The 23950-nt window shown below is 35.8% G+C and overlaps 1 protein-coding gene across 1 annotated transcript in view; it reads right to left on the bottom strand.

Moving 5' to 3' along the window:
- Positions 1-23950, bottom strand: part of ERC2 (ELKS/RAB6-interacting/CAST family member 2) — a gene marked incomplete at its 3' end in the record, with an annotated part of 259347 nt that overhangs the window by 64166 nt on the left and 171231 nt on the right. The window contains exon 14 of the mRNA XM_009868648.1: positions 21810-21970. Within this exon, the coding sequence (XP_009866950.1) occupies positions 21810-21970 (161 nt within the window). The remainder of the gene's footprint in view (positions 1-21809; positions 21971-23950) is intronic.

Raw genomic sequence — 23950 nt, 5'->3', positions numbered from 1 at the left:
CAGTCCGTGGAGAGATCTCGTGCCTAGGACTTATTTGGAAGAAACAGAATCTTGAGATTTGCTTACAAGAGTTAGCTTACAAGCCTGTGCACACAAAACACAGAGAATTTAGGAACACTGCCAGAGATCTGACATATTACCAAAGAAATCACAGTGCAGTGTATGTGTGGTCTACTGAATTGAATAAAGGTCTGGTAGCCAGGAACAATTCAATTCCTCCCCACTTAGCTGTATGATGTGGCTAAATACAACATGTAAATTACAAAGCAGATCTAACCCAAGCATCACATACACTATATACGTAATTCATGGAGTTAAAAAAAACCTCATTTATCTAAATGAATGACAACTTGATGCACAGAGGTGAGTATTCGGGTTCCCCAAATCCAGGTGCATTTCTGGGGAAATACACAGACAGTGAGGTAGGAAATGCATGGCCTGAAGTAGTGTGAAATTAATGTATTCTCTAATTTTCATGCTGAAAAAAACTTCAGTAAAAAGTTTCATTTACATGAAAAGAAGCTTTATATTTCCATCTACCTTTAGACTAAAAACTGCAGAAGCACTACTCTACACATCAGAATACTTTAAGAATACCACCATTATTGATCATTTAAGAATTATCAAAATACTACTCTATGAATAGGTAGGCGATGTTGCCTCAGATTCAATGCTGTTCGGTACCCACAGATTGTTATTTTTAACTACGACCTTCACTGGAAAATATGACATTTTCAGGCATATGTGACATTAACACACATTTTCAATTCAGGTATTTTGCCTCTGACCTGTTTACACATATTTACAACTCTGATATATTATTGCAGCTGTCAGGGAACTTGTTTGCCACAAATATCATATGTAATGCTTCTACACTTAGAAGTACGCTGTGTATATTATGTAATTTTAAAAAATCATGGCAGGAATCAGAAACTGAGCAAAATTCTTCTATAATGTAATGAAAACCTTTAAAAGTAGTTCTCACAACCAAGATGTTTTCAAAATTTGGCATAAGGCATTTTATTTTTTCTTCTATTAAGCATTCATGTTTGTATTGTCTTTATATTGATAAAAGCAAGCCTTGTTTTGTGCCTGTTTGTTAAGTATTCTTCATGTATATGTTGTTTAGCATGCAAGTCAAATGTCAATAGAATAAAATGAAATTAAGTGTATTATTTACAACACTTAGCAAGCACTATTCACAGATTAAAATAAAGTATAACTTGTCCAAAAGGACTTAATCCATGAAAGACATAGGAAATCAGCTTAATTTGTTAGAATGGCAGCCATTAACTCTGCAAGGTTATGCAAATACAGCAGATGAATGAGAAAGTGCAGGCCATCCCCACTGTGTCAAACATAAATAAACTCTGCATGAAACTGGAAGCTAACAAATTTGTTGTGCAGAGAAGGCAGGTAAGGAAACACAAATACTTTTATCCTTTAAATAGAAACAATTTACATAATTCTACACATGTTGTTAATGTTTGTGAAACTATACAACTACTTTTACTCTAAGTAGTTAATACATTTCCTGGTCTCGGAGATTCCCTAGAGGGAAGAAGCCTCCAGAATCTCTTGACACTTTATCTGTGTGAAATTGGCATGTCAACTGGCAATTACAGGCCTATAGGAAGTAGTTAAGCATAGTCTAAGTATAAACTTAGATAAATTAATAATAATACTAATGAATAATATTCTCAATACTGAAAGCCTTTGATTTTAAAAGTATGTGATTCCCCTGACTCCATCAGGTCAATAACTGGTTTTCAAAGCAGTAATTCCTCCACCTATTAGACAGCAGAACGGGGTTAAAAGATCTTTCATATCACTGACAAACAAAAAATCTCTGTTTGTGCGTATTTTACAGATGCAGACGGAAAATTGGCAAACACCACCATGTTTACTAAACCAAGTCCTGAAGTGCCACGTTTGCATGTTTTTTGACCACTTCCAGGGATGGCAACTCCACCACTTCCCTGGGCAGCCTGTTCAATGCTACACCACTCTTTCAATAAAGAATTTTTTCCTAGTATCTAACCTAAACCTACCCAAGGGCAAACTGAGCCCATTTCTTCTCATCCTATCACTAGTTAATTGGGAGAAGGGACCAACACCCATCTCACTACAATCTCCTTTCAGGTAGTTGTGGAAACAATGACATCTCACCTTAGCCTCCTTTTCTCTAGGCTGAACAACCTCAATTCCCTCCATCTCTCCTCAGAAGACTTGTTCTCTGAACCCTCCACCAGTTTTGTTGCCCTTCTCTGGACCCTCTCCAGCATCTTAGTGCCTTACTTATGCTGCAGTGTCCAAAACCGACTACTTCTGATACAGGCCAGGATGCTGTTGGCCTTCGTGGCCACTGGGCACACCACTGGCTCATGTTTGGCTGTCTGTCAACCAGCACCCCCAGATCCTTTACTGCTGGGTAGCTTTCCAGACACTCTTCTCTAAGCCTGTAGGGTTGCTCTCTATTGCTGTTATCTTGATCTTTCACACATGGAGGCCCTTTCTTCTAAATATGAGTGCGGATAAATACTTAGTCAAAGGACTTGTGAAGGGACAGAGTATATCACCTTAGGAAGACGCATGAATGCCTTTGTAACAAATGCTGATAAGCATAATCTAGGTAATTCAAAAAATTATAGGATCATGTGACTCTACGTGATTGCTATTTATGAGAGAAGGGAAGAAAAAGGAAAGAAGCACCCAAATCAATTTTAACAAAAGTATAACAGTCGAATAATCCAGAAGTACTGGAAAAAGATTACATTGTACAGGAGTGAGAGCATCATGATCTATTATATAGCATTAGCAAAAGAGTCAGGCATAAATTTCATTACACTAAACACGTGCCAACTGTTCCACAATTCCATTTTTTGGTTGTTTTGTACGGAACAATTTTTATTCCAACTTTTTAAAAAAGTATATCTAGAAACACAATCCAAAAAGATGACTACGAATAACTTTGAGATAATTCCTATATGTTAGGCAGTATATTCACGCAGAAGGTCAAAGAGAAGACAAAGTGTGAGAGTGCTTGAAGTAAGCTCCTAGCTTTCCCTAGGCAATTTCAGAAGGAAGTCAGAGAGAATACAGCTGTTTACATCTTCTGTTTTTTCAGTGCTAGATTGCTGAACTCTTGAGAGGACTGAACCCTTTTTAACTAACTTTATCAGTTCAAGTTATCACTAATATTGAACAACGCCTAGCGTACCTCTTGACCAGTGACCTGTTTCAATTGTCCATCTCTCTTTTTTCAGATCTTTCACAACTACAGGAAACAAAAGCTTTCTAAGGCTGAACTTTATTTTTTTTCCTCCAGCTTGCTCTACCCTGTCTTGCTCTTTTCTGTTTTTGAAAAGGGTATTTTAGCACACTCTACATTTGCAAATTTGTTTATCTTTCAACACTACACAAACAACTTACAGTGCATGAACTTTTCCTGTACTGTCAGGAAAGATCATCCTTGGATCACTTTTCTCTAGGTCAGCCCCAGTTGTACAAAACAGGAGAACTTGCTACCAAAATCCTAACAGGTAAGAATGAACAAAATATCACATATTATCTCCTGGTGTTGCTGCTCTGCATGGGCTACAACACGAATAAAAACATAACCCACACATGATAGTTGTTCTCTACCATATACGAAAAATACTTATCACACTTAAATATGTTTTTCACCATTAAAATGCCTAAGTACTCTGTTTGACAAAGTAATCCAAGACAAACTCTTCCTTTTACAGATTCATTCCACTACTTCCTACCCCCTCCCCCACCCCAAGAAGTCAGTCTACACATTCCTGTTAACAACTTTTCTTAAAAGGTAGAAAAAGATATGGAGCCATAGGAAATGCTTCTCTGAAGTTTCACTAATGAGGAAGCAGATCTTAAGGCTCTTGCTGCTATTGAGCTCATTTGTATTTTTTATGAGCTGATGTACTAGTGGGTAGAAAAGAGACAGACTCTCTACTGGCAGATTAACCAGCTTTTTAAGGGTGCCTGCTATTAATTTTGGTTATTCATCTGCACATCTGTCTCTGCCCAATTGTGTCATGACTATTGCTCCTTGCAGCTCACTTCATTTAAGCAGAAGCTTTCCACCACTGAAATCTGTCAGCTTGTTTTGTTCTTTTCCAAGATCTAAACTCTGCTTATAACCTAGCTGAAGATCAAATCTTTCAGTTCCATTAGTAGGTAAAAAATTATCTCTGCTATCAGTAATTTAAATGTAACAGTTATTGACCACATTTATTCACCACATTACTGGCATGATGGTTCTCAACAACAATTGGTATCTCTATTAGATTTACCTTAAGAAAACACGCTTTGCTAACCCCAGGCTGTCTTAGCTGTGACTCTACAGAAGCCAGTCATACTGCCAAAATCTCTGAACGGAATACAGTTTAAACCCTCCATTGCCTTAAAATTCCACAGGAAATTCCCCATTTCAATGGGAAAAAAAAGACAGCTCTTACCAGTTTTCAGATACTGTGTTCTCAAATGGAGAATATTTGCCTTTTTTTTTTCCTGCCAAAGCTGGTCCCTCTTACGCATCTTAATTCTAAAGGAACAAGGCATATGATCTATTTCTTTAATGCCTTCACTTTCATCTTCTAAAGTCTAATTGACTTGGGATTGATACTAACACCTGCCTACAAAGTGTAGTACATTATCATTTCAGAAGGAATATATAGTACCTTATCGTGCAGTTAATTTAAGCTCTGTTCCTGATCCACTACTGTTTCATTCACTTGGGGAACCATAGGAGTTTTCTCAACCACTCCATAGATCTGGCAAGTGGGAACCTGGAATCTGCTCTTCTTCACCTTGAACTACTATAAAAATGCCTATACAAATACAGGACTGCTAATATACTGCATATTATCTGTTCCTGCCCTTTGTGAGACCGAAACACGACTACTTCGTGGTTCACCTGATTTAGAAGCAAGTGATGTAGTGGAGGTGGGATCAGACCACACCAAATATATTCTGTTTGCATTTACATTTGCTTTCATATGAATTCTCTGTTAGAAGTACTTATCGTCTTTCCTGTCTAAGAAATATGCTCCACCTATAACAGTCAGTGTCACAAGAATCACTTGGTACGGAAATCAGTTCTTTCCTTAGAGAAGCATGATGCCTGCTCTCCATGTGAATTTTTATCTGGTGTTCATTTATTCTGTGACTGTTCTTATCATTGTGAGGGTTAACCACTTAGAGGAATATAACTGAAGACAACTTTCTCTCACAGTTTTGTCACATTTAAAACAATACAGGTTCTCCAAATCAAGTTATTTTCCTTACACTCTCTTTAAAGAAATTCCCTGCTTGCTCTGTCATGCCAGAATAGCATAAAAAACCACAACCACTTCAAGTTTTTGTCTGTGGACTACTGTTCATCTATCCTTTCAATAATATTTTCAATTTATTTTCAGGAATGCTTATTACCTATTTAGTTGAATTTTGTTATTTACACAGACATTTTAGCATTTAGATTCATCTAGCCTAGACTGAAGCAGTCACACTGCAAAGCTCTAACCATTAGCAGTTTCTCACAAATCCTATCGCACCATCTCTCTTTTGTGCCACAGCAAACAGAGCCATTTCACTATGAATGATAGGTAAAACTGTCAGTCTGCCCGGATGTATTAGATCTGTAACAGGGCTGACTTGCACAGGATCAAAGAAAATAAAACGCCATAGACAGACTTATAGTATCTCAAAACCTAGGTACTTTTAAAAAATGCAGGGTAGGAATGAAGCTGTTTCTTATAAAAGTAGGCTTCCATATCACCTATGCCTGGGATTTTTACATGCCTTTCCACAGACTGAGCTAGACAACTTCTATAATCCAATTTCAGCCCAAGATGCACACAAACCGTCACCACTGTTTAAAACAAGCTAAAAATTTAGTGGTTTTGTGAACACTGCTACAGACAGACTACATTCCTACCTTATTTATAGAAGGTAAACAAAAAATAACTGAAGATCAGCTTTAGTGAACATCAATTTATTTTTGAGGTCTGAACAGATTCTACATAACAAGCGTGTTAACATGAACATCCCTTCTTGAAAATATTTTTCTCCTGATAGTGTTTCTACTTGATTTAATAGTTATTATGGACTGTGAGATAATATCTTCCCCAAGATGAAGACGACCAAAAAAACTTACTTCATTATTTCTATGTCCTGCTCTCACAGGTTGCAGTGTGATATCACACAGGTTGCACTGTGATACTTCACTGTTCAAAAGAACTCCCTCTGTGTATCTGTATTCTAAGAAGAATATTAAGAAGGCAGCTGCAGGTCAAGACTTGCTCTATCTGGTTGGATGTGTGTGGCCTTTGAAACGGAAGTTAATACTAAAACAGACACCCCATAGAGTTTTTATCCACAAGCTACCTGCGATTTTGAAGAGGAAAAAAAAGCCATCAAAACTGAAAGGTTAGATCTTAAATTAGTCTTTAAAATAACCCCTGAAATATGAGTCAGACCAGAAAAAACAAGCTTCTGATATTTACTGTGAACTGGACTAGTATATGATTCAGAACTGCAACCTTCTTGTGACATTCATGCAAGGAGAACTATCCTTGAGATTCCAAATTATAAGGATGAGTCCATTACAACGGACATGAGACATGGTTTGCTCTTGGAAAAAGAGAACAAGAAAGTTGTTAGATTTCTTTGTTAAGGGAGTAAGAAGTAGTGAAACGGGAATTACTTAAGTGTCTCAGAAGGTAGATACAATCCTTACTTCTAAGGAAAAAATCTAATAACTGGGAAAAAGAAGTAGGAACATAGATTCAAAAAGTCATCCTGAATCCCCAAGGCTAGTTAACTCTGTAAAACAGAAAAGGGTAAAATAAAACCACAAATGAATTCTTAAGGCATATAGGACCTCTCTCTTTCTACATACCAAAAATTAGTGATTTCATGTGGAAGTCTGTCAGAATGTCCCAATTACTACTTGATAAAAAGGCCCTGAAAACAAACATGGACCCTTCTCTTCGAAGGGGAATCTTAGTCTTCGGCCTCATACAGACATTGCAGAAAAATTATTACCAAAAGGAGAAAATTCGTATATATGAAGATGCTGGACCAAGCCCTCTGCTATGTGGCTCCAGCAAGGTGACGATTTTGTAAATGGGACATACAGAGTCTAAGTAATTCAAATAATACTAGTGTTCAAAAGGATTTTTTTTTATACCAATCCTTCATTCTGGTTGTGTTTTTTGGTTTCTTTTTGGTTTAGGTTTTTGGGTTTTTTTAAATGGTTCAAACTCTAGAACTCTTGCTTGAATCAAAACACATGACTAGATGTATCACTTCTCACTGGTAGAATAAATATTTGGAATTATTCCCAGCCAGCCACAGATGGCACACTACTTTCATAATGTCTACTCTTGGTGTCACACAATACAAAGAACATTCTGGAAGCAAAGAAAAATTGTTCCAACTACACTGTGTTTAATGGATCACAGTTGCTACAAAATCCATCTGAAAATGCTAGAATGCCCAAGCAATTGCAACCCAAGAGGCGTCTGACTCAGTACTGCACTAGAAGGAGCTTCAGAACTGGTGAGAATATGATACTTAACCTCAGACACAGCCCTATGTTAAAGGGCCAACAGAGCGAACATTAAAGTGTCTTAGTTACTTAATACAATTTTATAATTAAGGTATTCCAACACTGAAACTTTCCTCTTACTAGCATGTTCTTTATTTTACGTTTCTGAGAACTAAGTTACAAACATGAAAATAAGGTTGTAAACAGCAGTTTCAGGCAATGAAATATGGCTATCACTAATTACATATATTTAGTTTGATAAAGTAAAATTAAAATGCAATTATATTATACCCCAGTTCAGAATTCATATGGTAAGTACACATGGCCTTCACAGAATTCTTTACAATCTCATTCAGTGAGTTTTACACATGCAAGTAGTGGCACTATGCTCTCCTTAGGGTATTGGTTTGACATGGGATGATAACAGTCCCTCCACTTCATATTCAGTAAACTAAAATAACAAAAGTGATGGGGTTCATTTTCGGACCAAACAAAACCACTTGATATATTTTTATCGACATATATTGACAGTCTATGTTTTCACAGGCATGAAGAATTATTAAAAACCTAAGAGATATTAAAGTAGTTTTCATTAAAACAGCTTTAGTTCACAAACCAGAAATGACTACATGAAGCTAGTGCAAAGGTAAAAGACGACAAGTATTTTTATAAGGGGAAAAGTCAGTAAGAGTGGTGCAACATTTAAAACTTATATTAAAAGAATCTAGTTTTAATGAAAAAATACAAAGTCTAAACTGCAACAAGACTTTTAGACTCCACAATTTCTTACATTCTACTATCTCTCTGACATTAAATAAAAGCAATCGTTGCATTTACACTGTTATTTAGCACTTGTTATTTTCTAAAGATACACTGCTTTTCTGCTTTAAAATATGTACTGTTCGAAATCTCAGGAAAAAACCCACTTCTGCTGTCAAAGAATGAGTAATTGTTTTCTTCCTCATATACTGGTTGTGAACCATATGTACTTTGTTAAAATTTACCCTCACAAAACAGTAAAATCGATAGAAAAAGCTCTAGTGAAAGCCATCTGCAATGAAGTATAGAATGAATGCTGTTAATCTGCTAAACAAGAAAAAGGAAATTATGGGTAGACCGGCTGCTGGAAGAAGTACCATCATACATTTAAATCAGCATTTTCTTAATTAAGTTTATTTGTAAACAAGTCTTGAAACACAGTCCATCATTTGCATTCCAATATTTTCTGAACAAAAATAAAGTCACTGCACTATGGATTTTGACAGCTAAATCCACAACATAATTAAAAGATAGTAAATGAAAGACTATCATCTACAATAAAACATGAGCTTGTGAAATTATTACCTCCTTTAACTGGGGTTATTATACCTTTCTTTAGAGTTATAAATCATTCTTTAAGCTAATAGAATTTCAGATTTGTCCAGCACTTTGGAACAAATTATTCTCAGATTGTTTCATATTTGTACCTACCTTTCTGCTTTGGCTTTCCACAGCACCACTGAAACATTTGAGAGGTATTGAAACAATCAACATTTATTCTCACCAGCAAAATTCTACCCTCCACTCCATGGTCATCTTATGTTGGGTTCCTTAAACACCCACAACAATGGTTATGATAGACAGTCAGAATGCACACTTCCCCAAAACATGCCAAAATGTCGAATGTTCTCCACGAGAGTCCTGAGCAACTCAGAAATAGCTCAAAAATATTCTTACATTTCTATCCTTTCTTCCCTAAAGGAATGAGTATTGTGGAAAAACAACTATAATTCTATTTACATTAAAAACAAAAAGCAAACAGAAAAAAAACCCTCACAACAGCAAAAAAACCAGCACGGTTCCCCAGGGACGTACTTCTGTAGCAGTGGGAATCAGCATGCATTACTTTATAGCAGTATGTTCTGCGTGCTTAGCTCTTTAGTATATAAAGTCACTTCATCAACCCAATTATTTCCTTTTTTTCCTGTTTTTTCCCCCAAAGTAACTCTAAACTACTTTCAAACACCTTCATTACAGAAATGATTCGACCAGCACTGCTGCAAACCATGGAAATGCAAAAGCTGTTAAAAATGTATTAAATGCTGTCTATGCCACAAGGGTACTAGTGTAAAATGACCTTAAGTTTAAAGGCTCCCTATGAAGGCAGAACAGTAATCTGCTCTGCTTCTCCTAATGAATAACAAATGGGCCTTCACAATTCATTTAGGTCAGTACAAGCTGCCATTACAACTCATTTTGTTTTTTTTAACTTTGCGGTAATGTATCATCTTGCCTGACTCTATGTCATCTTCTTGAAGGTCACCAAAGGTATGTAACTCCACTCTTAATAATGAAAAAAAAAGGAGGAAGGAAAAAGAGATATGACAAATTTTGACAAAGCACCGACTAGTCCATTCTGATATACTGTATCACACAGAGAGGCTCATACTTCCTACAGAAAAGTGCTTCCTGAGTTGCAAAAAAGTCAGAAAATCACAGAAGTCCTTAACATAATTCTAGTTTTCAATTAATAACTAAAATATAACAATATCTGGGGAAGAATTCTTTGGGTTTCTACTTACTTTGGATTTTCGTTATGCCCTAAAACATAATCTGAATCAGAGCATTCAAAAGGGAATTAAATACCATGAATCTTTATCTTTATTTCACAGGTATTTAGAAACATGTATTATGTTGCTATGGACAATTAGCCTTTTATCCAATTTTAGTTGGTAGTTCAATTCACCCACCCTAAGGTTTTAATTATCCCCTCACTCTGCATGCTTAGGCCTCAATTCATGCGGCTGGAAATCTGCCTCAGTGATGTTATAACCTTGTTAATGTAACAAAAGAGGAGTTTACTTAAAACTGTACTGACTGTGGACTTAAGCCAAATTTACTTGAAAGAGGAAAGAGACTGTCAAAAATCCTACAATAAACACAGAAATGCAGTTCTTTCATAACCTTCACCTTAATTCATATAGACAAGCAATTTACATGTAAGTGGATTCATATGGCCTGTGAGGGGCCTCCTCCCTGGAGCTGGACTATTCTTTGTACCCTACCCCCATCTTTAACAAAAAACCTCCAACAGCTCACTTTACAGAAATGGCAGAGTATCTGCAATCTTTTTTAATCACAATAAAACATAATTAAGATAAACATTTATAAAGCTAGTCAGTATCAATAAAGGCAGCATAATTTTACAAAGCCAATTTCAAGCAAGTTCAGCTAGTCCTTTGACAAATACATATTTTAAATTCAATAAAGGTTTTATTTAAAGAGTGTAAAGTTGCACTTCTAATGACGTAATAGTTACATTAGCCTTAAGTGGAAGTCGCTTGACATATAGTGATATCCCTCATTCATTTAGTTGCCAAATTACAGTAGGGATTTCCTAAGTTCATCTGTTAATTAGATTTATTTTTAGGCTAGATACTAACAAAAACCTACATTAGACTAAACAAAAAATCATACTATTGAAGTGTTGAAGGGAGATATTTCTAAGAGAGAACAAAACATAAAATCTGTTTCTTAATACAACTGTGAAAGTACTGTAGGTAATTTTCCTTGCAATATTCTTCTTAAGAGGGGATCTGATGAAAGAGGCAGTAGTGGGTAGTGGGTGGTACGCATGTACACATAGCCACAAAAACCAGACAACTCTGTTTCACTTCACCCGTTTTCTTTCAGTTGTTGGCAAAATAATCCAGGTGGGCGAGGAGGGTAACAGGCACCCAAAACAAAACTGGAAAGCAGTCAGGTCTGTCTCATGCAAGCTGAAAGTATTTTTCAATACATGAAAAGTCTTTGCTTTAAGCTCAGGAATATCAGAGTATTTAACTACTAACTGCATCCGTCCCTCCTAACCAGCCTTTGGGCATAGCGTGCCATTACACACAGACAGCTGAACATAACACCATGAAGTCCCCTCACTACTGCTCGCCAACCGATGCAATAAGGTCCTATGCTCACATTTGACTGCATTTGATCCAAAACTCTTCCTGCCTGAAGAATTAAGGCAGGATATAAAATTACATTCTTGTAGATGTAGATTTAGGTGGAATTAGAATATCATCATTTATATTCACAATCCACATAATACAGGGATTTGAAAGTATATAGGCTAGCTTTGATTCTGTGTTGCACACAGAGGTGAGCTACCCATCCTATCAAACCTACCTTCAGCATTTTCTCGTCAGTACTTATCTCTGTTTCTCAACCACAAAGAAAGCTGGGGGGCATGGGTGTGAAATGAAAACCCAAAGAACAAAGTAGTACATCTAGTGACTGTCTCTGTTAGACCAGTCTATACTTTCCCTCCCACCAAGAAGATGCGAACCACGTAAACTAGTCTTGAAAGAATGCAAGATTAGTTTGTTGGGAAGCAGACCAAAGAAACCCTACTAACTAGAATGATTTTAGCAATATGGTAATCCTCAGAGGCCTGTGCGGCCTGATTTTGGTCAGAATTGAATGCAACAAAGATAAACTACATGTTTGAGGTGGGAGTTGTTAGAAATTGTAAAGGGTTTAATCACAAAAGAAGTATTTTTACATTTCTAATCTAAGACAGTAAATAACAGATCCACCCCCGCTCTGTATCTAAATATTTACAAAACTAAAATGTTTGGGGTTTGAGAAAACTACTGTTAAATGAATGGAAAAAAACACCTAACGAAATCTTTCACTTGCATCCCCCAATACAATTTTAAATACTAAAATGAAACATAGTAAGTGTAGTATTCCTATTAGGATTATGCAAGCTCCTCTGAAAAGGCAGCTTTTCTATTTACCAACAACTGAAAAAAAAAAAAATCTTTCCACTAACAATATTTTGCATAAACTTGTGCTGTCAGCAAACTTTCATTTCACCTTAAAAAGTTTATCTATTCAGTTGAAGTCACTTCACCCTAAGCAAGCAAGCTCAGGTGTCCTTTTAAGGTGATGTTTATCCTGAACACAACAGCTTGACTGTAAAATGTAGCACAGACTTGTATGATGTACCTTAAACAGGGCTTTGGTAAGATACCGTGGTACCCTGCACAACAAGTGTGCACGCAGCCAGGTTTGTTCACAGTTACAGGAAATTGAGATGAGATCACCCCACTTTCCACTGTCATCACATAAATCATGATCTGTCAGTCTCAGCTAACCGATTGGAAGGAGACGTGTTGCTCATTAGAAATTCAGTGCTTTAGTACATTTTTGTGTGCTACGTCTTATCTTACCAATCATATTAGAAGAGTTCTCTCCTTACTACAATATTTCTACACTTATACTGTTTAGATAGTGTCAACAGTGATAATGTGATACAGTGCTTTTATTATTATCTTGTCGATTATAGCAATGCTTGATAGCCAGTGAAGAATGGGACCCCATTATGCCTGGCATTGTATTAATAAAGAGAATTTATCAATCTTGTCTGGCTTATACTCTAAATAGGTAAGCTATACACAGTTCAGCGGGAGGGCATAAACACCACTAGAACATGCAGCATGAAGTTCTTCTGGATTTAAAACATGGTATGAGTGTGTTTCCCTTCCCGAAGTCTTTGGCTCATTTCAAGATAGAGGTACAGACCTTTATGACAATTCCTACAGGTGTCATTATATCAGATAAAAAAGTAAATCTGCCCTACAGGCAGAAAGGCTGCCCCATGACTCACATCTTAAAAGCATGAGAGAATACACATGAGAGAGCATTAATGAATGCTCTCAGACATGACAGCAAAGCTTTAAGCACATTTTGCACCTTATTAGACATGAGAGAACCCAATCAGATGAAACAAAGTAATAGGAACTTAGATTTCTTTTTCCACAGCACATAGAGAAGTACTTGTTCTGCTGGGGGCATGGGGAGGGGGAGGAATAAGGAAGCACAGGAAGGAGAAGCAGCGGGTTTGCTTCGTAACACCTAAGGAGTAATGAGAAGGCAGAGAAAGCTAACCTAAACTTTCCCTTCTACCACTAAGAAAGCTGTTCCTGTATAGTTGCTTCCAACTCTACTCTGTTCTTTCCTGACTTTATAAGGCCTTTTCCTTTTCATAGAAAACATCATCATATACATTTCTAATCACATTTTATGCTTTTATGCAATATTAACCAATAATCCAGAAATTTACTTTAAATGATCCCAACCTTTACATTTCTTTGGTTCTCCATTTTCAAAGATATGATTCTACATTAAATTCAGCATCGTCCCACTGGGGACACCCTCAGCTCATAATTCCTATCATTGAATTGCATGTCCTGGGTCTCAAGTATGCAAGATTTGCCACTGGAAAAAGGAAAAAAGAAATAAAAAGAAAGCCTGACCCATCATTTTTTGAGGTCTAAAATGCAGAAACATCTGCTAGAATCATATTCAGTTGGCTGAGGTTAGGAATATGGGAGCCTGGAGTTGATCAGAGCTGCCCTAGGTGTCACAGAGGCCAGTGGGAATTACACTAAGAGGCTTTCAGTAGACAAGGGTGTAATTCAGTCAGCTTAAAAAAAAAAGAAAAATCCATGAAACAGAAGCCTAACTTTCTTTTTTTTTTTTTTTTCTTTCAGCCTCCTACTTCTTCCTTTCTGCCTTTCAAGCCACTTGCCCTTTTGAGTATATTATCAGAGGTGGAGTTCTTCCCATTCCCATGCTGGCTGAACTTCAAAACAAATGCCATCCTATTTCATCATTTTTATCGCTACTAATTTTTTCAGATAATAAAAGCATTTTAAGGCAGTTTTAAAACACACCATATAAAGCTTTGTCAAGATCAGTAATTAGGGAGTACTTTTTTTTTTCTATAACATTGTTCTGGTAAAACATAGTATACAAAATTTTTCTTTATCAAACTCTCCAGTAAGTTAACATTAGATTAAAAATAGTAAGCTTCATTAGAAAATAGAAACATACTTTAAATCATATCTTCCACTTGGAAGTGTAAAGACTTGGATTTTCATTCTTCAGGTTTGTACAGCCCTCTCACCATTGTCCACCTTTCACTGAATATTAAATCACTGTCCCTTTCTGAATACTATTCCACCTCACATGAATTTGGAATGCTATGAATCAAGATATATCTGGTGTGTTATAAACTCTAACACATTTATAAATTAAAAAACAGAAAAGCACTTTAAAGAGTTTGATTTTTTAAAAAAATAAAAACCAAAAAAGACGAGAAGCAAATGTAATGATTTTCAATTGCAATTGTTTCCACACATTTTCATTTGCATTACAAAAGACAAGAATATCCTGCATTTCAAAGTCCTTCAAGCAGGTTGAGACACCTGCAAACCTGAAGCACTTTTAACCCTGTCTGTCTTCTAAGTGATTCCATCACTACAGAATGTCGTGTAACTATCGTATCTCGCTCTTATAATCTGCACTTTAAAACAATTTTGTCACTTGTATCATCTTGTAGACCCACTTATACACTACAGGGTAATAGAAGATGGAAAAGGCAGCCTTTGACTTTTCCAGTGTTAGTTGACTTAATATAACTGGTTCTCAAAAAGAAAAAGTTTTAAAATCATCTGATCATTAACTACATGTGTTTCAGTGTAAGTGAGCAATGTCAACGGAAAGAGATAATACTTCAGAGAGAAATATTTTAGGAACACAGTTTAAGAACAACAGCCAGAGAGTATAAAGAAGTAGCCATTTATGGATTTATTGTCCATGAATTTGTTTAACCTTTTTCTGAACCAGCTGATGCCACCCTGCCCTCGATGGAAGCAAGTTCCAGAAGCCCGTCAACCAACCACTCTTTAAAGCAGCACTTCTCTCTCTTTTGAATTAATTGCTGATTAACTTCAGCAAGTGTCTGATAGTCCTCACGCTGGGGGATCTGGCAAACAACAGTTCTACGTTCAGTTTCTGCCTCCTTTTGAGATTCTGCAAACTTCAAACATATCCTCCCTGCATTCCCCTCCTCAGAATGAAGAGTCTTTAAGTCTCCCCCTCATAAAGCAGCTGCAGGATCCCCTTAATCTCTCTACAATTCAAGTTTGGGGAAAGCACTTGAGGAATAGAACCCCTAAAAAGTATGGTGGTATTTCCAACATAGAACATTTGCCAGAGCACTGACTGTTATTTTTCTAGTGAAGCAAGGTGCTGAATGGGTAGAGAATAACAGAATCAAAACCAGAAAGTGCACTACAAGAATTCAGAGTGACAACTACAGTCAAAGTCCCTTTCTTCCTGGCAAGCCACATGAATCATAGGAACCCAGAAGCTCATTACAACAACTAAAGAGTCAGAAACTTAAATTAATATTGATTTTTGAGAATATTAGTCATGGAAATGCTTGATCATTAAGCCAAAATACTTAGGAAGAGAACAAACCAATCAAAACACAGATCCATTTTCTAGATCAGGAAAGTATGCTTTTTTATTATGACCATCATATGTGTTGTCTGGAGTATGTTTTAACTCTTTCTGATATACCTTCAAACAATGCTTCTGTGACATAAGAAGCACTACTGCTATTACATAACAGAAGAAGACATTGCCTTTGTGGAAGGGAAACACTTTGAAAAGGTTGTTACTGCACTCTCCCATTGTCTACAGTGGACAGTAAACATGGGAGAGACTCCAGCTTCCTTTGCTTGGGTGCCTATATAAAAGCAAGAAAAATACAGCCTCTTATATCACATTCTGGAGAAACCTTACTAACCTTCAGTAGCAGGTGACAATCTATTTAAATTATGACCTTAACAAGAACAACATGAGGAAAAACCTGGCACACTTTATGCCCATGCTGATGAAATTTCAAACACCACAAAACTTATAAAATAAAATCAAAATGCGTTATCCTTTAGTCTGAACTTACAAGATTCCCCAATGAACAGGAACTTGGTGACACTCATATGTCTTTAAATAAGAGAAGTGCTTTGCCAAGTAAACAGTTCACTCATTCTGTTCTCAGAAAGAGAAGCATTTTATTGCTTTTTGACCCTTTGCTGTTTACAAAAGAAAAACATCTCTTCATTTTAGTCAAGAAAGCTTCTGTTCCAGAGAACAAAGCCTTCATTTGGGTTTCTCTAATCTTTATGGTGTTTGCAAGTTGGTGTCAAAAATGTTAGTCAAGGCATGCTGTGTTACAGGTCTGTGGGGCAAAACCAGTCACAAGAGACTTTCCACCCAAGTTAGAAGGAGACCACATTACCATTCTAACTACTTCCTATGGAAGTCACAGTTGTATCAACATCCTGCTGGTTTGTTTGTATTTAACTTGGGATATGACTCTCTACACTCTCAGCATGAATCCTACAATTAAATGGAAGAAGTCCACAGGTTACTTAAAAACAGTCATGTTCTACATTTGAAATGGCACAATTCTTGAGACAACCAACTTGCTATCCATTCACTGAACACGTTTATAATATACACTACCACAGTTGAAAAAAGTCAAAATAATCCCTCTAATAAAATTACAGAAAACTGTAAACTGCTTTCTGAAAATTATTTTTTCTCCACAGCTATTTATACAGTACTCTTATCTAACTTATTAGTAATGTTAAAGAATTCATGTTAGAGAAATTATCACAGCTATGTTTCTCAAAATATAGGCTGTATTAGAGTTGCCAAAGTAGAAAAACACACCTTTGAAATAATATTTTATTGACAGTCTAAGAAATCTGACCCTGGTGCATTTGCTTAGACTTCAGTTCAAAGAGTATCTTTTAATGTCAACTACCTACCACTATTTATTTAGCCTAAAACTATCTCGAATGTAAGTGATGGCTCTTTTCAGGATATACTAGCATTTTAAAAAGGAGTATAAGCTAAGCATCTTTGGCTACACCTTTTAAACACTTCAGTTCCCAAAACAGGCAAGAGAAACAGTTTATCTACCTTCTTGCTTTCCCTTCTGAAAAGAAGCGAGCAGAGTGAATGCAGACACTCAGAAAGCAGATAGTATCTACAGGGAAGCTATCATTTTAAGTGGTTTTAAAAAGTGTGTTCCAAGCAATTCAAAGAGTAGTTCCAACCTTAAATCACCCTGCCAATTTCTCCTACCTTGCTATATTTCTTTCCTCATCCTTGCTGCTGCATGGAAGAACCAAAACAAGGAAATTAACTTAATGACTACACACCAGTAAAGTCCCTACAATGTCATCAGGGATTTTCCTGTCAATGAGTGTCAAGCTTCTGGCCTGTGTATGCACTGAACAGGTGAACTGCATACACAGTTATTCTGAAATGTTCCAGATGCACTGCATTTACTACTTCCACAGAGATTTCAGAAGCTCTTTTTACCATAGATGTACCCACAGCAATGAGGAAGAAACTACTATCCTGTGGGCGACAATCTCTTGGGGTAGAGTGATTAGGACATAAATAAAGGAAAACATGTTGAGTTCCTCTCCCTTTGCCTTCCCAAGTGTCATTCTGAGGTGCTGATGGATGGAAATAGTAATAGGAGAATGTAAGGCAGGGACAAGAACTGATTTGTCCAGGTGCTGGAAACATGTCTAGATTCTCTGGACATCCAACAGCCCTTGTCAGAGCTGCAGCTCCTGCTGAGCTGCTACACAGATGTGAAATCCCCAACTTCTACTCCAGTAAAATTTATAGATGGAAAAAAGAGGTATGTTTGCAGAAAACCAGATGAATGGTGAACTTCCTTATACTTCTACAACTAGTACTTCATAAAACATTTTGACTTCCATACAAATTCTGCTAGTTTTACATCTTACACAGTCTTGCCCATACGCTGTGATCCCTGACTTCCAAAGCCCATTCAAAGATCCTGTTCATCCCTAAAATATCCTAAAAAGTCCACTTAAGCCATTTGTGTACTTGTCCATCCTTTCCTGTACTAAAAGGAAGGAGGGAACAAGTAACACCAGGTGACAAACAGACAAGACACACCCCCTTTCCTGCAACCCCACAAGCTTCTCGCTTACTCTGTGAAGCTGCTCATACTGTGTTGTTTGAACCAAGCAGACCCAGACCCATGGTCTTGCACCCAAGACTGGCATCTAGCGGCAAATACTAGTGGCCTTCCTTGCTTGGCAGAGCAGCTGAACCACTAACCCAGCAGCTAAAAAGTGCAGTATGTGTTCAGGACTTCGGCAAAGAGTGACAGCTGGTGGGACTGAATGCTTGGTAGAAAACATGTTTTATCCCCTTCTTCCCACAAATATTTCATCCTTGACTATACACAGGTGCTGTTAAATTAATAAAGTAAACATACTGAAAAACAGAGATAAGCAATATTCATTTATTATTTCCAGTGAAAAAAATGGTGGACGTTTTTAAACAAAGCAAGGGATGTTTAATTTTATACTGTCACTAAGAAAATTTACTTCAAAATCTAATTTAAAAATAAGGGTTTTTTTAGACAGCACAGCAGTGTTTTATTTTGTTATTTAATGAAAGGACTAGTAGCTAGTTATTTTATACTTCGTTACTGAAGTAATCTGATTTATTCCACATATGAGAAAATATATATTCTTCTGGAAATTTGTAATGAGTTTAACGACAAAGTCACTTCCAACAAAACTGATTTAGCAATACCCACAGGTGATGGCATGAACTCTATCAAAGGCAAGGAAATTACCTTTCAAGCTCTTGGCAGGAATTTCATTTAGGATATTCTGAAAGCTTCAGAGGATTGAGTGTACTGAGTTGACTGCTAAAGGACACACTCAGTAATTAACAGCTGGATCTCAAAAATTAAGAATTCACAGATCTTCTAGTCAAAACAAGAGTTGCAGACTTTCTGGGGATTAATCTCATGGTTACTCACTCAATGCAATGTTATATGTAAATAAGTCACTGAAAGATAGCAAATGAATGAAAACCCCAACGAAATAATTTTCTTTTTTTAAAAAAAAACCCTGGTATTTAAACATATTTCTAAGTAAACATGAGAAAACGTTAATTTAAGGCCTCTTAATCAAGAAAACCCCAAAGTTTGATATCAAAGTTTGGGGGATTTTTTTGCTGTGTTTTTAACTTCAAAGGTTGCAACTCGAAGATTACATGCATATAATTTAAAAATTGAACTAACAAAAAAGGTGATAATATTTTTTTTTTATCTTTTACCTCGCATGCCATTAGACTTTCTTATAGGTCAAATTCTTTTTTCCAGGTCAAATTTTATATCTTTCAAAAAAACATATTTTTGACTACTTCTAAGAAGATGCCCTATCCCACAGAGTAAAATCCACTTTCTACAAGGACAGGCATTTATTTCACATAGATACATAAGGCAATTTTAACATTGTGTAAATACTCATTTATCGATATACACAGCTATCTAATTTTGTTACAAGTATGTTTGTGAGTTTTGCAAGGAACCACAAATAGGAAAGGACATCTGTATGAAAGCATTGTGGATGCCTGGTGGTCATGCAAGTATGCTTCACGAGTATGACATTTCTGAAAAATCTGAAAAAACCTCCACCATATCACAGTGCAGAAACTCATCCTACCCCCAAGTTCTTCATATTACGAAATGACTAAGCCTTCCTAGAGAAGCCTTGTGAAGTTCTCATTAGGTTGTGCTCGTTCTTGTGGACTCTCAGAAAACGAAAACAATGTCTGCAAAAAGTAGTCTTGATACATATTTCTAACTACCGATTTTTAAGTTTGAGCCATTTGAAACATTTCTAGGGACAATAAATATATTTTTTAAAAACATTAACTTGACTTTTGTCACACTATGCAACATAGAAATACTTTTTAACTATTACTTATTAAAAACAAAAGATGCATTGATTTTTTTATGCTCAGATATAGAGCACAAAGCATTAAGACAATTAGGCAAAATGATGGATTTGAACACATGCTGCATTTTACTGTTAACATGTATGCGTAACTACCATTAATGTCAATATGAGTTATGTATGCACTGCTAAAATAATATGACCATAGCAGAAATATTTCCTCCAGAACTAATATAGTAATATTTTTAATAGACATTTGGAAAAAACATATTACATATTTAGCTAGTAACATGCAAATGCAAATCCTATTGCAAACTGACGCATTGGAATTCTTTAAAATAAATCTTATTTTTTCAGAAGTTGGCATCAGGTTAAGAATAACCTAGTGTTTATCTCCTTCCATCATACTAGCTTTCATTTAATGGGTACCTACCTGATTTCCACTTCAAAAAGACTAACCAGCTAATGAACAACATAAAGCTGCTATCCATTTTTATTCTAAACTTCCTTAGATAACTGACTGTACGTGAGAACAAATAATGACAACTGAAGAAGTTATCTAAAACTGACAAGTGATTGTAGCCAGTAAATTAACATGGATCTTGGCAACGCCAGCCAGATGGGCCTAGAATGCAGAGTTATGTTTGTAACTTGAACATAATATAAGCATAGAAAATCATCATGAATGTTCTTAAACACATGGTTCATGCCTAATTAACTGGAAGCTATCAGCCAAAACCTGTAATTGCTCAATATTAGATTAAAAAAAATTATAAATAGAATTTAGGATGAATGTCACCAAGTACTAAATGATCTTAAAATATCTGAGAGAAGACACACTCTTTTAGTATACTACAACAATACAGAATTATTATTAGTCAGTGGATGTCTACATCTTAGCTAGCTTCTACAATCATTTTTTGATAATATCTTATTCATCAAAAAATGTAACGCCATGTTTAATGCAGCAGTTTCACGAAGTTTGCTTGTCATATACTTATTTCAGTGAGCAATTTCAAAAATTAAACTATTGTATTTGAAGTATCTGAATTATTTCTAAACACATTTACTAATATATGTAGATCTATTAACTAATATTGTTTAGTCTCTAATTAAATAATCTAAAATTAAGATTTACATTTAATTTATATTTAATAGCAGTCATGAAGCCCTTCCTATACACCTAGCTCAAAAAAGAATAAGTTTATTTGGTTTTGTTTTTTTCCTTCAGTACTAATGTTGCTAAAGTGACAGTAAAAAGAAAAAAAGTGGCGCTAATATAAAATCCAACATAGAACTCCCACTGAAATACGGGGCTTTAGACCCTCAGAAGTTGTACTGTCCTGATATTTTATTTGCATGTAACATAGAAAAGCTTTCAAAAAATTCTTGTCATGTCAACTGTTGAGTACTTATAAAATGAAGACTTTTGTGTTTCCATATTTTAAAAGGAATTTAGAAGTCTTAAAATTATTACAGATTCAGACTTAAATATATACAGAAAAAAGAAAAAACCTCAAGGAAAAAGAACTCATTACAGCACAAAAGTATTGATTTTAAATTTTCTAGAAATCAGAGAAATCACATGTACTTACTTCATTTCTAGAATTTCCTCAAGCTGTTTTCTTCGTTCTATTCTCAGGTTAGCCAGATGTGCTTCTTTTTCAGCCAAAGACTGCTGTGTTGAGGCAAGACGGGCTTTGGTAGAATCTAATTCTTGTCTAGTCTTATCCAGTGCATTCATGAGCTCTTCTACCTGAGAGAGAGAACTTCTTAAGCTCCATATTCTTTACAATAAATACATCTTAAATATATATAAATACAGAAAACTTCACACAAAAGGAACTATTTTAAGCAAATGGTTGTTCAAATCTATTCCTATCTTAACTGTTATTAAAACTAACAAAGTAGTCTTTAAATAACAAAGAATTTTAACATTTCCATAGATCCAGAGAGTAATAATTTAGTATTTAATTTATATAAAACATCAGCAGCAACCTATTTAACCTAGGCCACTGTCACATACAAACACAATTTATAAATATTTGCTGCATCATTTATATTATTTAAACCCAGGGAGGTTGTAACTCATAGTAATTTTAGAAATTTTAGATGCAGATATACAATTTAATATAAAACTAGCCATCACAATCCATGTATCTTACATCAGAAATGCACACCTTTCTGTGCAGAACAAGTTGCCCAGGGAAAGTGTAGACTTCCTAATCCTTGGGCATTTTCAGACCTTGACTGAATCAAGCCTGAAGAATCCAACCCAACTTGAAAGTTACTCCTGCAGGGGTTTAGACCATATTGTCTCTAGTGGTCCCTTCTAACCTGAATTATTCTGTGATTCTGAACTTTAAATGCCTGTTACTGCCCTAATAACAACTAAGTTATTGTCCACATGACAACAGTTGGAATCTCTGAAGTATAAAATGTAGGAAAGTTAGGGTGATCCCACCCTTTCTTTAGTGTTGTTAAATGTCAACTGGATATAGGATAAATTGCTTATTGCGAGAATTCAGAAAAGAATTGTCCTTTCAGAAAACAAAATGCAGAAGTAAAAGAAGTGGATGACACGGTCTATCACATTATTTAAAAATCCCACTAAAGAACAGAGATTACATATGGCATCTGTCTGGCAGCAGAAAATTTACTTGAGGGGTGAATCATTATATCAGAGAACCAAAGGGTCACAAATAGTCTCTGGTAGCCAGGACACCAGTATAATTTCTCACCTCTTTGGTCTAAATATTAAAATTTATAAATTATCAAACACTTCAAGAAGAATATCTAAACAAAATGAAATAGGACAGAGGATATATTCCAGTTGTCCATGGTATGCAAGCCATTGAAAAGTGTTCACTTTTGCTGGTGTACTGAAAAGCCTGACAATATTCCACTGTGGTCATATAATTGGTGTGGCTACAGAGAAAATAAGATGTTTTCTCCAAAGTTCATGCTTACATTTTTTTTTGTTGTTATCAAACTCCTGCTAGCATGCAGTCACTATTTAAGAGTCACATATTTTTCCTTCAATTTGAATACACATTGCCTTCTATGTAATGGGTTCAGTAAAGCACAATTAATAATACAGTCCTCATCAAATTATGAGGACTCACACCTCATTTGAAAATGATACACTGATTACTCCTTCTGCATCAGCCACATTTATAAATGCTCTAATAAGATCAGTGGAATACTAGAACATGTCTGATACCCTTCAGTGCATAAGAAGTTACATTTCGTGAAAGATCAGAATTACTAACAGCATTGAGACTACTGATGTTCAACTTTCCCCTTAGAAAGTAAAACCAGCGTAAGGCTGCTGTAAATGGAATAGCAAGGAATTTAAATTACGCAGTGGTCTGTGCAGGTGCAAGATTCCACTAAAGAAAATGATGAACAAAGATGAAGGCCTTAAATATCTTTGTAAAATGACTATCTAGTGAACTTCCACAACAGAAGCAACAAGGAACAAATATACTTGAGGGAAATAAAAAAAATTAAAAAGTTGGATTTGCATGCAAATCTCAGGGGAAAAAAAAATAACAACAATACCAACACAGAAGGAGACAGATCATATTTCTTTAAAAATATACTCAATTTCTAATGCAAGACCAGATGTTTAATTTTCTGGTTTAGTACAGAAACACAAACCCTTGCTGTCTCCAACTAGGACAAGCCTCAACTACTGAAACATAGTATCTCTACCTGTTTTCTTGGGTTATTT

The sequence above is a fragment of the Apaloderma vittatum genome, unplaced genomic scaffold (genome assembly GCF_000703405.1).
Source record: "Apaloderma vittatum isolate BGI_N311 unplaced genomic scaffold, ASM70340v1 scaffold3844, whole genome shotgun sequence".
Taxonomy (NCBI): domain Eukaryota; kingdom Metazoa; phylum Chordata; class Aves; order Trogoniformes; family Trogonidae; genus Apaloderma; species Apaloderma vittatum.
Note: the sequence above shows the minus strand (reverse complement) of the source record. Positions and strands in the feature narration are given on the sequence as shown.